Source organism: Bos indicus x Bos taurus, chromosome 13, assembly GCF_003369695.1.
Source record: "Bos indicus x Bos taurus breed Angus x Brahman F1 hybrid chromosome 13, Bos_hybrid_MaternalHap_v2.0, whole genome shotgun sequence".
Classification (NCBI taxonomy): Eukaryota; Metazoa; Chordata; class Mammalia; order Artiodactyla; family Bovidae; genus Bos; species Bos indicus x Bos taurus.
This window is the reverse complement of record NC_040088.1, coordinates 17,255,773-17,271,610: the sequence shown is the minus strand read 5'-3', so window position 1 is coordinate 17,271,610 and position 15,838 is coordinate 17,255,773. Positions and strand designations below refer to the sequence as shown.

The following is a 15,838-nucleotide window of genomic DNA, read 5'->3' as shown; positions in this document are numbered from 1 at the left end:
CAACGGTTAATATGATGATAAACCTATTTGGCCCATCAGCTTAGAACAGCTGTCATTATATCGGGTTTCATTGTATGAGGCTGCCATTGGCAGACCATTTCACCCTCAGTTAATAGCTCTGTTCATTTCCAGAGATTACTCACTTATCGCATCTTTACGTTGAGCCATCTTCCTGGATGGAGAGCATTAATGCAGTTTCCAAAGGTTATCTTCCCCCACCATATCGATCTTCACATTTGCTGGCGGCTGTGTCCGGAGAGTAACAGAAAACAGTCCCTTCCACAATCAAACACGCTCTTGCATTGTCCCCTAGAGAACTTAGGACCTAAACGTTACAAGACAGTAAATTCACAAATTAGTTAAGCGTTTCAGAAACTTTTCGACACTATTGGATTGGTGGCCCCTGCATTTCACCAAGACCTCAATATTCTTTTCTGATTTCTTTGACTTCTGTAGGAGCCCTCCCACATTTCTGTAGTGTTCAGATTCCTTAGGGGTCCGCAGATGAACCACTTGAAACTCTAGGCAAATGTGTATCTCTGTTTTCCTGGGGAAAAAGAGTCTGTCTCTTTGATCAAAATTCTAACAATGGTCCGTGACCTCAAAAATGGCTAAGAAGCCCTGCTGTAGTTCATCCATCATCCTTCTGGGCAAAATCGACAGGATGACCTTTCTCTCCAGCCCAGTTACTGAATTTGAGTGATAGTCCTCCTGGGTCAGGGAAAACAAAACCTGAATATAAATTTGTTTAGAGCCATGACTTTTTGTGCCAGAGTGCTTTTTGTGCACATTCCCGCATTTGACTCATCACAACCCTGATGGGGGTGACCAGGGCAGGAGTTATGATCCTGGTTTGACGAGTGAGAGAATTTCGGCTCAGACAAAGTGGCTGTGAAGGGCAGAGGCTGGGTCAGAACCCAGGGTTCTCAGTGCCCAGACCTGAGCTGCTTTTTTTTTGTAATATTTTCCTTTTTTTTTTTTTTAATATAGACCATTTTTAAAGTCTTTATTGAATGTGTTATAACACTGCTTGCATTGTTTGTGTACTGGTCTTTCGGCCACTAGCCATGTGGGGATCCTAGCTCCCGCATCAGGAATCAAGCCTGCTCCACCTGCATTGGGAGGTGACGTCTTAACCACTGGACCACCAGGGAATCCCTGGGCCTGAGCCCTTTGGGCTAAACCCTCCTCCTGCCCTCCTTGCTTCCTTCCTAGTTTCAATGGCAAATTAGCCTTAATTTTTTTTTCTATTTCTCACTTTTAGTAAAAAGGAAAAGGATTTATTTCTTTAATTCTGAGGGCTTTCATTCAGAATTTGAAAAATCAGCTGAATCCCAAATTACTAGGTTGGCCGAAAAGTTCATTGGAGGTTTTCTAGACGATGGTACAGAAAAATCCGAATGAACTTTTTGGCCAACCCAATATAACCTGACAGCAATTTTAAAAAACAAATGCAAAGCCGTCATTTAAGAACAGAGATGCAAAAACGTGGAATCAGATCACTGAGATCTGGTTCTTACCTCCGAATTTCTTGGTAGTCAAGACTGAGAAGCAAGTATATTGAGTTACGTATTTTCTGGCATCAGAGGAAAGGAATAAAACCAGCTGGTCTATAAATACAAACCTGTTGGGGCTCCGCAGTTACTGGCTTCTGGTTGTCTTCTGCCCTGGGCAGTGTCACTGTTTTATTCAGTTGGTTCTCACGACGCCTGTCCTTGTAGCTATGCTGGGGCTCATGTATGTCTACTGGACACAACTCAACATGTTCCAGACCCTGAAGTACCTGGCCATCTTAGGCAGCGTGACGTTTCTGGCTGGCAATCGGATGCTGGCTCAGCAGGCAATCAAGAGGTAAGGCTTGGGGCAGGTCAGGGGCCCAGAGTGGTTTAGAAATATTTTTGTCAGCTCTGTCCACCCAGCTCTTTGAACCAACAGTATGTGGTGAAAAGGTTCATATCCTGAGGGGCCATTGTGACACCTCAATCCAGCCTGAAACAGAAGCATTTTAAATCAGTTGTGATGGTAAGCTTTAAATATATTAAAACCACAACAGTTTATGCCCTGACACATTAGAATGAGAGAAGAAAATAATTGCTTCGTGAAGATTAAAGTGGATCAGGACAGGTGGCAGAAGATTGTAGTTAAAGTGCTAGCAGTGTAACCATTTTCTCCTCTGCCACCACAGAGAATCCTTCTCCATGCTTCTCCCATGCCCCAGAGAGGGACTCCTCTGTAACCCCAACGGCCTTCCAGAGCTTTTCCTCCTAAGCATGAGGTCCATGCTCTTCCCCTCCAAAAAACAGCATCGGGCAGAGGCCCCTGGCAGGGAGCACTGCACGGGGGCCCACATCATGTCCCCGAGAACCAGACAACTTCAATTCACACAAAGGGTCAGGGCCCAACGTGATGGCGGCTAGCTGGCAGCTTGACTTTCGAACCTGAATTAGAAGTAAATTTAAATGTCACATTGGTGTTTCTCATTGATTTGACTTTATTAGAACTTGGGTGATTTCAACCACGTAAAGGTCAATAAGAAAAGGTCAGAATTGCTTTCACCTTTGGAAGTTAACATTTTCAGACGTGCCCTGCGTTCTCCTCTCCAGGACTCTTGCTAGAAGAATGTATCTTAGTACCCTCAATGTACCCTCAGTGCTGCTGCTGGTTAAGTTGGGCAGATCAACAGAGCAGCTTTCTCAGAGACCATATGGGTGGGAGAGCCACATGTCTCCTTCCTGCCCAGATATCCATTGTGAGTGTTCTGAGGGCCTCCCCAGGAATACTGGCCCAGGGTGCTCCCTGCCTCTCCCGGGGTCGCCCGCATTCTGCTGGGGCTTCCCAGAGCACCAGCAGTGGCAGCTGGCTCAATTCTCAGCCCCTGCAGCAGCCCTAACTTGGCAGCTCTGTGCTGCATCTGAGAGAGAGCCAGGGGCTCAGCTGTTTTCTCTCAGCAGAGCCCTGTTTTCTCAGAGCAGCCCGTCTAGGCCCCCGGGAGCCAAAAGGCTGTCCTCTGCTGAGCTCTCTTTTCTGGAGTTTGCTCACACAAGACGAACAAGATTGAGAGGAGATGGGGGTGGAAACCATTTGATTTAGATCCCACTCAGCAGGAGTTCCTAATACAGATAAAATGGAGTACATTTTCTGGGGAGGAAGACCATGGCTCTCATGCCCCCTCCATCCTATATAGAAAGTTACAGCTGTCTGTTGCTGTCTTCATGAGTTCTAGAATCAGGCTTTGCCCCTGGGGAAAGCGGTGACATTAACGAAAGCTCTTGGTTGGTTGTTTGCCATTTCTTTCCTCAGCTTATTTCTCTTCTCACTGTCCTTTCTTGACTCTCAAACCCTCTTTCCTTTGGCAGGATCGCTGCAGAGCAGAGCAGTAGATTGGCAAAATATAGGACACTACGGTAAAGATGAGGGGCACTCAACCCAGGAGCAGGGCCCCTTTTCCACCTTGCCCACGTCCATGCATGTCAGTTACTTACCTATTTTCAGCACACTTCTTCCTTCCCATCCCCCCTACCCCAGAGCTGAATTCTGAGGCCATTTCCCCACCTCCTGGACCAGGGCAAAAGCCAAAGCCCCCTGAGTTAGCCTAGCTGGTGGTAACTTGGCAGCGCAGCAGCCTGGACCTGGCTTTGACTGTAAGGCTTCCTCCTCACTTATGTCCCACAGGTACTTCATAGACACAGCCCCTCTCTGTGTTCATAGGAGAGCAGAGTTGAGGAAAAGACTGATTTAACTTTAGTACTTCTTAAAGGGGACCCCTCCCACCCCCCATTCAGGACATCTAAATTCATTAAATGATGGTCCCATGGAAAATCCCGGCACACCTGGTCACCGTTCTAGGCCTTTTTGTAGTATTATCCCCTGGTTGGGCCAAACAGTGGGGTTTGGTAAGACACTAAATTATAAAGACTGATGGCCACAGATCAAAGCCAGCATCCAAACTCACATTCCTAGAGCTCAGGACATGGTTCAGGGGTGCTCCTTGTGTGGCTAAAATGCCCAGTGAAGTACCACCCATACTCCGTCTTGTCAGGTCCTCGGATGAGGATGGAGTGGAGGCAAGGTGAAAGGAGAATGTCTGATGCTTCACTAATCATCTCCTGTAGTCCAGGGATTGGCAGATGTTTTCTAGAAAGAGCCAGGTAGTAGTTGAGGCTTTGTAGGCCGTGCGGTCTCTGTTACAGCTACTGAACTCTGCCACCATAGTGTGAGGACAGCCCAGTCCACGTGAACAAGCCAGCATGGCCGTGCTCCAGTGAGATGCTATTTACAGAAACGGCTGCTGGGCTTAATTTGGCCCCTGGGGCACAACGTGTTGACCCCTGAACTAGAACAACAAAGAGAGGGGGGGTATTTGAGTTTTCAGGTCATGTTCCCCCTTTGTCCTTTGCCATGGAGATGGCTTTTGCTGCCAAAGCAATGGAGCCATCTAATTCTCACTCCTCTGGAAACAGAAATTCACAAGAGCATAGAATGTAGAGCCTTTGCACTGATGTGTGAACAGAAGCTGAACCATCTCGTTCTCAACATAGAAAGCAACCACATGTTTTGGGTTTTTTTTCAGTATTAATTCATATACAGTAAAGTTCACCCTTTTTAGTGTATAATTCTGTGAATCTTGAAAAACGTAGACAATCTTGTAGTAAATACTATCTCAACCAAGGTACAAACTTGTTTCCACCCTCCAGCAAGCTTCCATCCATGTCCCTTTGTGGTCTGCCCCTCCCGCCCCATTCCTCAGCGTTACCCATTTGGTTTTGTCCTGAATTATAGTCGCTCTCTTTGAGATTTGCTTTCGGAACTAGTCCTGCATATTGAGCTCTTTAATTCTTTCAGACTAACTGGATTAGATTTGTTTTTCTTGATTTTTAGATAGTTAACCCCCTTTTAGATAGTTAACCCCCGACCCTGCTAGCCCCAAACCATACTTCCTGAGAAAGAGGAAAGTCGCTTGATCATTTGGGCATCTGGGACTTCCTCATGTCGGGCCCTCGTCTTTTATTGGAGAGTCCCTGGTAGCCAAGCGTTTTTGATCTGAGGACAGGTATCTACTTGATCAGGCATAATAGAGGGCTAGCTTCTCAGCCACAGTGGAGGCTTGTGGGTCACCATGCTTTCACCTGTTCTTATTTCATAATTATACTGTCCTCTCTGCATAAATATTTCAGAGCACACACTTTTTTTTTGGCTGAACCATGTGGCTTGTGGGATCTTAGTTCCCTGACCAGGGATTGAACCCATGCCCCCTGTAGTGAAAGTGAGGAATCCTAACCACTGTACCACCAGGGAATTCCTGGGACACACACATTTTGAGGCACCTGGGAACCTCTGAATGTTGGCACAGAATTAGAGGCACTCAGGACGAGTTCCACACCTGTGCGTGTGTGCCCCTTGGCTGTTGGTTACTGGGTTTGGAGCATGCCATTCTGCAAGACCTCCTTGTCATCGCATCAGCCCTCACCACTGGGGACAGCTGCCTGTGAGGAGAGCATGTGTGTGAGCCCCTCGCCTCTGGTCACCAGAACCGTCCAGATCACCTCCTGGGTGCTCTCACCCTCTGGTCGCACAGTATCTGTCCAGATTATCATTGTCCTTCTTGTGTTTCTCTGTCACTTCTTGAAGTCTAGGGGAGGCTAAAGAGATTTAGTGAGATGTAGATTTAATTTTTTTCTGTGAAGTTTAGACATCCAGTCTGATCATTGACAAGAACATGACCACATGGCAGGAATATGGTGCAGATTTCTGTACCAAAAGGTCAGGATGTCATTGTCCAAGCTACATGAGGGCCATGTGTTGTTTGGTGGACCCAGAGTCTGGGAAGTTGAAGATGAGCATTCTTTAAACCCTTCCTCTAGTTGAAGTGTACACTGTCCTTTTGGCCTTACACTGTGAGAGGTGTGCCTGGAATTAATTACCTCATCTTGTGTTTTCACATATCACGCTTACTTAGGTATCATCAGGTGTGTTTCATTGTTTATTTAAGTTGTCATCAGCTTTAGTTTGAGCTGTCTTTCATTTTTCATGAAATGAGGTGGGACATAAATAAATAGGACTAATAGAGGAATGATTATTCCCTTACAAATGGGATCTCATAGTGGGAAAGGACCTTGGTTTCTCTGTTGTCACCAAGTTAAGAGCTGTAACAGTGAGTTGGAACCATCGATAATTTTGTGTTTGTCTCCATTTTCTTTCAGAACAGCACATTAGTTCCAGAAAAAGGAAGGAAGTTCTGAAGGCTGAAGTGAATATTGATAAAAGAAGCTAAGGACAATTCACAGCTTGAAAAGAGGAATGAAAAACCCCTTTATTTAAAAAGAAGAAAGTCCAAATTGTGGTTATACTTTGCTTGTTTTTCTGTATCCCCAGCACAGAGCAGGCACCCAGATACTTGGTTTCTTTGGCATGGTGCCCCAGCAAGATGCTGTGAATATTCTGGCTTACCCACTTGTTGCATTGAAAAGTTGAAATCTGTAATTAATCTGTTAATGGAATAAAGAGAATAACAGGAACAAAGACCTGAGAGGGTTTTTTTGGTACTTTGGGGCTGGTGGGGTCTCTAGGACACATGACATGAGGCCTTAGTTGGAAAGTATGCTTGACGTGATGGCGAGGTGATTCTCCAGGACCTTTGACATTCGTCCTTCTCACTTTTCCTAACAGAAGTGAGAATTGCCTAGAAAAGCCAGCATCCTTGCTTTGTGTCCAGCACTGGGTACCACCTATGCCCTGCTGATATCTAAAGGCCCCTCTGCTTTTGCCTTCTGGAAAGTTTGGTCTTGGCGTGCAGTGGGGAAGGGAAGGGAATATCGTAAAAGAAGGCTGGGCCCATGAGCCATCTTAGGTGCTGAGAGGGACACACGCATCTTGGAAATGCCCCTTTGGAGTTGTACCCAGGACCACCATTGCACAGAGGTCATATGGTATCACCTAGGAAAGTAATATTGAATTGTGTATTCCAAGTGTGCAAACTTGAGTGTTGGGCAAGCCTACTTCACCACAGGGTGAAGGACTTTGGGCAAGTGGCTTAATGTCACTAAGTTGCCTTTTTTTTCCTTCTGTAAAAGATAATGACGGTACCTTCTCACGTGACTGAAGGAGTTTCATGCATCTGAAATCTTGGCCTAGTGCTTGGCATCTATCCAAACTGGCCCATAGTTACACACTTGGACTCATTGCCTTTACTTCCATTAACTGAAAATAATAGGAGACTTCCCTGGTGGTCCGGTGGTTGGGACCGTGCACTCCCAGTACAGAGGGCCCGGGTTCGATCCCTGGTTGGGGAACTAAGAGCCCACATTACCACAACTAAGCCCGAGCACTGCAACTTCTGAGCCCATGCATTGCAACTGGAGAAGTTTGCGAGCTGCATCGAAGACTCGGCACAGCCTAAAAAAATAAACAAACATAATAAAAGGTAACTTTTGAAATACAGGTAATCCTCAGAGTATTTACTGAGTTTGGGGTCGGGGGAGAAATGACTTTAATCAGATTGCTTTCCAGCTTAGCTGGACTTCGCTACAGTGAGGGAATGGGGGTTTTGATTGGGGAGAGAGGAAAGGTGATTCGGGAACTCTGGGCTAATTCTGAATGGGATTCTGCGGGGGCGAGGCCCATATGGGCAGTTACAGGACTGCCTCTAAGATGGAAAAGTGACTTCACCTTTCCCAGAGGTTGCAAACTGGTGACCCATGTTTTATTTGATCCATAATTTTTTTTTTTGATTGAGTCAGTTGCTAACATTCACAAATTGAGAAAATTCATATAAAAATCCAGGTCTAGGGTTTAGGATTCTCTGGAAAAGGAAAATCAGAGCTGGCAACATTGGGCCTGATTTCTGAATGGCAACAGTCAGCTGCAGCTGAGTAGCTCTTGCCTTTGAGTGGGGCCTGCACTCTCCGCCAGCCATAGTCCCACTCCACCCCTACCCAGCCCCAGATGGTGTCAGTTCCACCTACCCTGGGCCTGTTCCCCCTACCAACTTCATGGGATTGGCACCTGCCTGGCTGCCGTAGACGTATGACTTGGAGGCCCACTCTGATGGGAAAAAGTGATGTTGGTTTCCCATGCTGTTGTTCCGTCATTCAATTGTGTCCAACTCTCTGCGACCCCAAGGACTGCAGCACGCGAGGTTTCCATGTCCTTCACTATCTCCTGGAGTTTGCTCAGGCTCATGTCCCTTGAATCAGTGATGCCATCCAACCATCTATTGTCCCCTTCTCTTGCCCTCTGTCTTTCCCAGCATCGGGGTCTTTTCAAATGAGTCAGTTCTTTGCATCAGGTGGCCAAAGTATTGGAGCTTCAGCATCATCCCTTCCAATGTATATTCAGGATTGATTTCCTTTAGGATGGACTGGTTGGATCTCCTTGCTGTTCAAGGGGTGTCTCCTAGTGTCCCTACTTAGGGATGCTGGGACCTCAACAGCTCAGAGTGGTGGGGAAGAGGGGAGAGCAGGAGAGCCCACCCACCTGGGAGTTTCACACTGAAACCAGACGTGTACCATTCTGGAAGATGCTGATTGAAGCCTGCTGGACAGAGGTGTAGAGCCAGGGCATTAGGGCCTGAGAACAGAAATAGAGTGGATGGAGGAGAGGAGGTAAGGAAACAACTGTCTGGAAAAGGGGTGGCAGGGCTCAGAGATGCCATGACTGGTTCAGGGCTGGTCTGGAGAATAAAGCACAGCAGAGGAACTTCCCTGGTGATTCAATGATTGGGAGCCTGCCAGCCAGTGCAGGGGACAATGGTTCAATCCCTGGTCTAGGAAGATCCAACATGTGGTGGAGCAGTTAAGCCGGTGTACCACAGCTACTGAAGCTCACCGCCCCTAGAGCCTGTGCTCTGCAACAAGAGAAGCCCCCGCAACGAGAAATTTGCTCACTGCAGCTAGAGAGTAGCCCCTGCTCGCTGCAACTAGAGAAAGCCCCGTGTGCAGTAACAAACACCCAGCATAGCCATCGATAAGTAAATAAATAAAGCATAGCAGACATCTGCTACATGCCGGGTTCTGGGCTTGGTTGAGCTGTGGCAGTAAGCAAGATGGATGCCTTTTCTGCCCTCAGTTTACTTATATCCCAGAGGAGACCGGGGAAAGGGAGCAGAATGAGTCCAAATCTGAAAAGGAATTTTTATCTAGAGGGGTTGGAAAGGGTAAGCTGACAAAGGAAAGGAGCAGTCTTTGCAGAGCTGGGGAAGAACATTCTAGGCAGAGAAGCAACCTATGCGAAGGCTCTGAAAGCAGGGCAGTGTAAACAGGGCAGAGTTAGCAAGGAAGAGAGTATCCTTGGAAGTTAGAACAAATACAGGGTTTTTAAAAAATTCATTTTAATTGGAGGATAATTACAATATTTTGATGGCTTTTGCCGTACATCGACATGAGTCAGCCACATCCCCCATCTGGAACCCCCCTCCCCGCTTCCACCCCACCCTGTCCCTCTGGGTTGTCCCAGGGCACCGGCCTTCAGTGCCCTGCTTCATGCATGGAACTTGAACTGGTCATCTGTTTTACGTGTAATATACATGTTCCGATGCTGTTCTCTCAAATCATCCTACCCTCTCCTTCTCCCACAGAGTCCAAAAGTCTGTTCTTTACATCTGTGTCTCTTTTGAAAGTGAAGTGAAAGTGAAAGTCACTCAGTTGTATCCGACTCTTTGCCATCCCATGGACTATACAGTCCATGAAATTCTCCAGGCCAGAATACTGAAGTGGGTAGCCTTTCCCTTCTCCAGGGGATCTTCCCAACCCAGGGATCGAATCCAGGTCACTCACATCGAAGGTGGATTTTTTATCAGCTGAGCCACATTTTGCTGCCTTGCATATTGGTGAGGTGGATGAAGTTGGAGCCTGTTATACAGAGTGAAGTAAGTTAGAGAAACACAAATACATATATATGGAATTTTTAAAAATTCATTTTTGGTTGTGCTTGGTCTTTGTTGCTGCTTGCAGGCTTCCTCTAGTTGCAGGGAGTGGGGGATACTCTTCCTTGCGGTGCACAGGCTTCTCTTGTGGAGCACGGTCTCTAGGTGCATGGGCTTCAGTAGTTTTGGTACATGGGCTCTGGAGCTTGGGCTCAGTAGTTGCGGCGTGCAGACTTAGTTACTCCACAGCATGTGGAATCTTCCTGGACTGGGGATCAAACCTGTGTCTTAACCATTGGACCACCAGGGAAGTTCCAAATACAATTTTTAAGGGCTGTGGTAAAGGGGATAGATTTTATTTTAGGACCAACTGCAAGTTTAGGGAACTTGAATTTTATGCTGGGATGTAGCAGAGGCAGAAGGAGAAGGCAATGGCACCCCACTCCAGTACTCTTGCCTGGAAAATCCCATGGATGGAGGAGCCAGGTAGACTGCAGTCCATGGGATCGCTAACAGCGGACACGACTGAGCGACTTCACTTTCACTTTTCACTTTCATTTTTCACTTTCATGCATTGGAGAAGGAAATGGCAACCCTCTCCAGTGTTCTTGCCTGGAGAATCCCAGGGACGGCAGAGCCTGGTGGGCTGCCGTCTTTGGGGTCGCACAGAGTCGGACACGACTGAAGCGACTTAGCAGCAGCAGCAGCAGCAGAAGCAGAAACACCTTTTATGCTGTCTTTCTGGTCCTACCCACTGGGAGAAGCCTCTTGAAGCCTGCAAGGGAGAGTCTGCTTGCTTTTAGCCTAGGGATGGATCTGGGTAGGCTGCAGTTGAGAACTGGCCTAACTCTTTACTAGGACTTATGACATACACCAGATTTGTTGCTTAAATTATTCACCACTGGCAAAGATTCTTTGCTTGATCAAACTTTAGCCAGGCTCCTGAAATTTCTCCTTCACCTATATGTGCCTTTTTTTTTAAGATCTAGTTTTAGCAAGAATCCTGCTAAGCAGTTTAACCAGACCCTCCCACCTCCACGTCTGATCACGCTGATATATGATCAGAATTCTCACCCTCCACCATCTCCCAGGTGATGTCTCATCTCCCTGGTCTGTCTTCAGCCAGAATCCCCTTACCCCTGCTGTATCCTCTTCGTAAGTTTCCATCCACTGATCCCCACCCTGCTCCTTGGCTACCAATTCCCAGTAGACCACACTGTATTCGGAATTGAGCCCACTTCTATATGAGGTTTCTTTCCCGCTGTTGAAATAGTCTTGGATAAAATCTGTTTTTACCACTTTAACTGCCATGCAGCTCTGTTTTTCATTTGGCATTACAGTAGTGCCTGGACCTGGCCTCCCACAAGTAGGCAGCACAGCAGGTCAGTATCCAACTGACCTTTCTTCAGCCCGCTGGGCCTTAGTTTCCCATCAGTGAAAATGGGATAACACCTCTGAGGGCTTTATAAGGGTTAAATGAGGTCACATCCAAAACACACACCAGAGCGCCCGGCACTGACACTGACTCAGAGGTTGCTCAGATTAGTATAGACATTACTGTTGTTATTTCCTGTGTTGTTAGCAGGGGCCCAGGAGCAGTTTGTACTAGGTCCTTTTGTTTCTTTGTTGTTTGGTTGAATTCCTTTGCTTCCCCAGCATTTCCTGAGGGGCCTGGCATCTTGGAACAACACAAGGGCACTGTCCTGGAATCAGCTTTGACCCCTCCGAGCTGAAGGACCTGACCTCTTACCTCTGTTCTGCCCTCCCGCTAGGGCTGTGGTAGGGAGTCCATGAAGCAATGGATGAGAACCTCTTTGTGAGTTTTAATGCAAACATAAGGGATTATCATAAGAAACAAATCCTCCATTGATCAGAGCATGCTGTAGGACAAAAAAAAAATAATAAAAATAGCCCTTCATCTTAAGTGGGACCCTCAAGGGATCGGGAAGCTCCCAGCCCCTCTGTGGGCAGCGGTTAAGTCCTTTAAGCCGCCATTAGTGTGGTAGTTAATGGAGATAAAGCACCGGAATTGTGGCCATCACAGTCTTTTCCTTTATAACGAACGGCATTCACCTCGAAACCCACAAGTAGCAGCGGGCCCCAGCGGTCATTATTTCATTTGAAAAACTAATTGGAAGTTGAGAGAGCCCTCAGTCTTTGCTTTTGTGGGGACAGGCGGAGGAAAGAGATGAGCAGGTGGGTCTGGGGGATGGAGGGGGGTCGGGCTGGACACCATTCAGCAGCCGCCTCCTTTGTTCTGCTCCCCTGGCAGGTTCTCGGTGGCCGGCTCGGCTTGGTTGAAGTGGACTGCGGCCCTCAGAGGCCAGCCTTCTCCTCCGGAGGGGTCTTTTGTTCCCCATTGTGGGTATTGTCTGCTCCGTGGAGCCACCCGGGCTCCCTGTGGAGCCGTTCCCACGCTTCACATTCTTTCTTGGAGGATAAACTGTGGAGAGCAGGTGGTCTGAACGCTGTGAAACCCCAAGCTGGCTTTATGGTCCCGGTGTGGGAGACGGACCCACGGATCCAGCACTGACGTGTCTCAGACCGGAAAAGGACAGAGAGGAGATTGCTCACCTCCGAGTCCCCATCAACTCTAAGATGCTGTGAATATTTTCATGGTTTTAATCCAAACACACATCCCATCATCGAGACATTTCACTTAAAATTTTTTTTATTTATTATTATTTTTGAATTTTATTTTTATTTACTTATTTTTTTGGCCGTGCGTGCCTCAGGGCATACAGGATCCTAGTTCCCCGACCAGAGATGGAATCTGTGGCCCCTGCAATGAAAGCACAGATTCTTTTTTAAAAAAAAAATGTAGTTATTTAGTAGCTCTGAGTCTTAGTTGCGGAATGTGGGGTCTTTAGTTGCACTGTGACATGTGAACTCTTATTTGTGGCATGCCAGGATCTAGTTCTCTGATCAGGGATCAGACCCAGGCCCCCTGCATTGGAAGCATGGAGTCTTAGCCACTGGACCACCAGGAAGTCCCAAGGTCACCAATTCTTCAAAGAGGCAATGTGTTGGGATATGCCCAAGTAAAATGGTTCATGAAAAGAAAAAGTTGGGTAATCACTGACAAAGGTAACTCTGGACAGTGACTTCAACTCTCTGCTTCTCTTTATATTAATAGCAAAATTTCTCAAAAGAATTGACTCTGCCAGTGCCATCCAATAGAAATATAATGCAAGCCCCATTTGCTGTTGTTAAATTGCTAAGTCGTGTCCCACTCTCTGTGACCCCACAGACTGCATGCAGCGCACCAGGCTTGCAAGTTCCATAGGTGATTTGAAATTGTCTAGTAACCACAATAAAAAGGTAAGAAGGAAATAGGTGAAATCAAGCTTAATATATTTTATTTTAACCAAACTTATCAGATATATTATTTTAATAGGTAATCAATATAAAACATGAATGAGACATTTGGTATTCTTCTTTCATACTGTCTTTGAAATCCATGTAAAGCACATCTCAGTTGATATTAGCCACATCTTGTGTTCAGCAGCCACATGTGTTCAGTGGTCACCATACGGTACAGCCAGATCTCTACTCTCCGGATCTGATCCCTCTCGGACTATTTTCTCTTGAACCCACTAGAGTCAGACTTTTGCCTCCACCATGCACCCAATTTGTTCTTGCCAAGGTCATCATTGGCTTCCACGATCATTTTCACATTCGGTTCTCAACTGATGACCCATCAGCGGCATTTGGTACAGTCCATCACTCTCTTGAACTGCTTTCTGGAATTTCTCTCATAGTCTTTCTGCTTTTTCTTTCTCAGTCTCCTTTGCTGGTTCCTCATCTTTCCTCCAGCCTTTAAATACGGAGTGCCCTGGGGTAGTCCTTGTACTTCTGCTATTCTGTTCTTCTTTCTCGGTGATCTAACTCACTCTCCTGACTTTATTTTTAAATTTTTTTTTTAGGCTACAACCTCACAGCTTATGAGATCTTAGTTCCCCAACTAGGGATTGAACCTGGGGCCCCAGCAGTGAAAGCACTGAGCCCTAACCATTGGACTTCCAGGGGATTCTCTTTAAAAAAAAAAAGTTATTTTAATTAAAAAAATTAATTTCTAAAATTTAAATTAAATTTTAAAACAATTATATTAAAGTGTAGTTGATTTACAATGTTGTGTTAATTTCTGCTGTACAGCAAAGTGATTCAGTTATACATATATACTATTTTTCATATTATTTTCCTTTTTTTTTAAACTTTTTATTTTGTATGAATTGTAGTCAATTAACAGTGTTGTGATAGTTTCAGGTGAACAGCAAAGGGGCTCAGCCATACATGTACATGTATCCATTCTGCCCTAAACTCCCCATCCATCCAGGCTGCCACATGATTTTGAACAGAGTTCCATGTGCTGTATAGTAAGTTCTTGTTAAAAAATGAAAAAAAAATTTTTTAATCTCCTGACTTTATAGACCACCTAAAAGGTGACAGCTATCCAGACCTCTCTCCTGGCTTCAGACCTGCATACCCTGGTGCCTACTCAGCCCCCCTACTGGGGCCTTTAAAGGGCATCTCAGACTCAACATGTCTAAACCCCAACTCCTAATTCTCCCCCCACCTCCAAAGCTCCTAAATGGCGATTCCGTCCTTCCAGTTGCTCAGGCCTCAAACTTTGGAATTATTCTTAACTCCTCTCCAGTTCCCATACCTTATCCATCTACCCTGAGAATATATCCAGCATTTGACCCTTTCTGAGAGTGGCAGTAAATGCGAGTCAGATCATGTCATTCTTCTGCTTAAACTCTGCGGTGGCTCCCATCTCGCTGAGAGATCCTTTTGGTTCTTCCCACGGCCTCCAAGGACCTCCTCATGAGCTGGCCTCCCGCTCCCTCTTGGCCTCCCTTCCTCCGCTCTCAGCCTCACTGTGTTCTGGCTAGCCACACCGGCCTCCTGCGCCTCCTCCCTCCACACTCTTGCCTAGGGGCCTTTGTGTTGGGTTTTCACTGTTTTGAAAATGTTCCTCACCCAGTCATCCTCCTCTGAGTCATTCTCCTCAAGCCGACTCTTGAGGGACATAATTCAAATGTCCCTCATCAGAGAGGCCTTCCCTAACCACTGCACCACATACTCATTCATTATGGTTAAATTATCCCCTCCAGTACTCCCATTGCCTTAATTTTTTGCTCTTTGCAATCACCACCATCTTACAAATTCTGTATTTACTTGTTTTTATTATTCTTTCCCCCATTAGAATATAAGCTCTATGCTAGACTTCCCTGGTGGTCCAGTGGTTAAGAATCCGCCTGGCAATGCAGGGAACACAGGTTTGATCCCCAGTTTGGGAAGATACCACATGCCTCGGAGCAGCTAAGCTCGTGTGGGCACAATGACACAAGCCTGTGCCCCCTAGAGCCTGAGCTCTGTAACGGGAGAAGCCACTGTGATGAGAGCCCACACACTGCAACTGAAGTAGCCCCCGCTCTCAGCAACTAGAGAAAGACCATGCAGCAGTGAAGACCCAGCACAGCCAAAAAGAAAGAACGAACGTAAGCTCTATGAGGCCAGCGGCTTTGTTTGCCTAGCACAGCACTTGGCACATAGTGGGATCTCTAGAAACGTTTGTTGAGTGAATAAATGGCATTGCTCATAGGTGGATGAGTCACCAGTGAATGAAGGATGACTTGGGCTCAGAGTAGTCGAATATGGTTAAGAGCCCACTTCTGGGCTGGGTCCCCTATAGTTGAATCCCAGCTCTCTCCTTGTTGGCAGTGACCACGGCAATTCACTTCACCCTTCTGTGCCTCGGTTCCTCATCTGTGAAATGAGAATGATGCCAGTACCTCCTGTTAGGCTGTGTAGGGAGTCTATGAGGTTCTACACGTGAAGCTGCCCAGCTGGCACTCTGAGTGTTTGGTAAATGTTAGCTTTAAAAAAAAAAAAAAAAAGCTTGTAATACCACTTTGGGAAATGGAACTCTGTAAGATGTGAAAAAATTAGGCTGAAGATAAAAGAAAATTGAAA

General features: G+C 46.4%; 1 protein-coding gene across 6 annotated transcripts in view; it reads left to right on the top strand.

The window, feature by feature from the left end:
* The window catches only part of RPN2 (ribophorin II), a 71,041-nt gene extending 64,520 nt beyond the window's left edge, over nt 1-6,521 (top strand). For 4 of the 6 annotated variants that reach the window (XM_027558592.1, XM_027558597.1, XM_027558596.1 and 1 more), the window contains 3 exons: nt 1,722-1,851; nt 3,357-3,404; nt 6,201-6,519. In XM_027558592.1, coding sequence (XP_027414393.1) covers nt 1,722-1,851; nt 3,357-3,404; nt 6,201-6,213 — 191 coding nt within the window. In that variant the 3' untranslated portion in view covers nt 6,214-6,519. Of the gene's footprint in view, nt 1-1,721; nt 1,852-3,356; nt 3,405-6,200 lie in introns of all 6 variants that reach the window. The other 2 variants (XM_027558593.1, XM_027558594.1) reach the window with 1 other exon arrangement.
* The last annotated feature ends 9,317 nt before the right edge of the window (nt 6,522-15,838 follow it).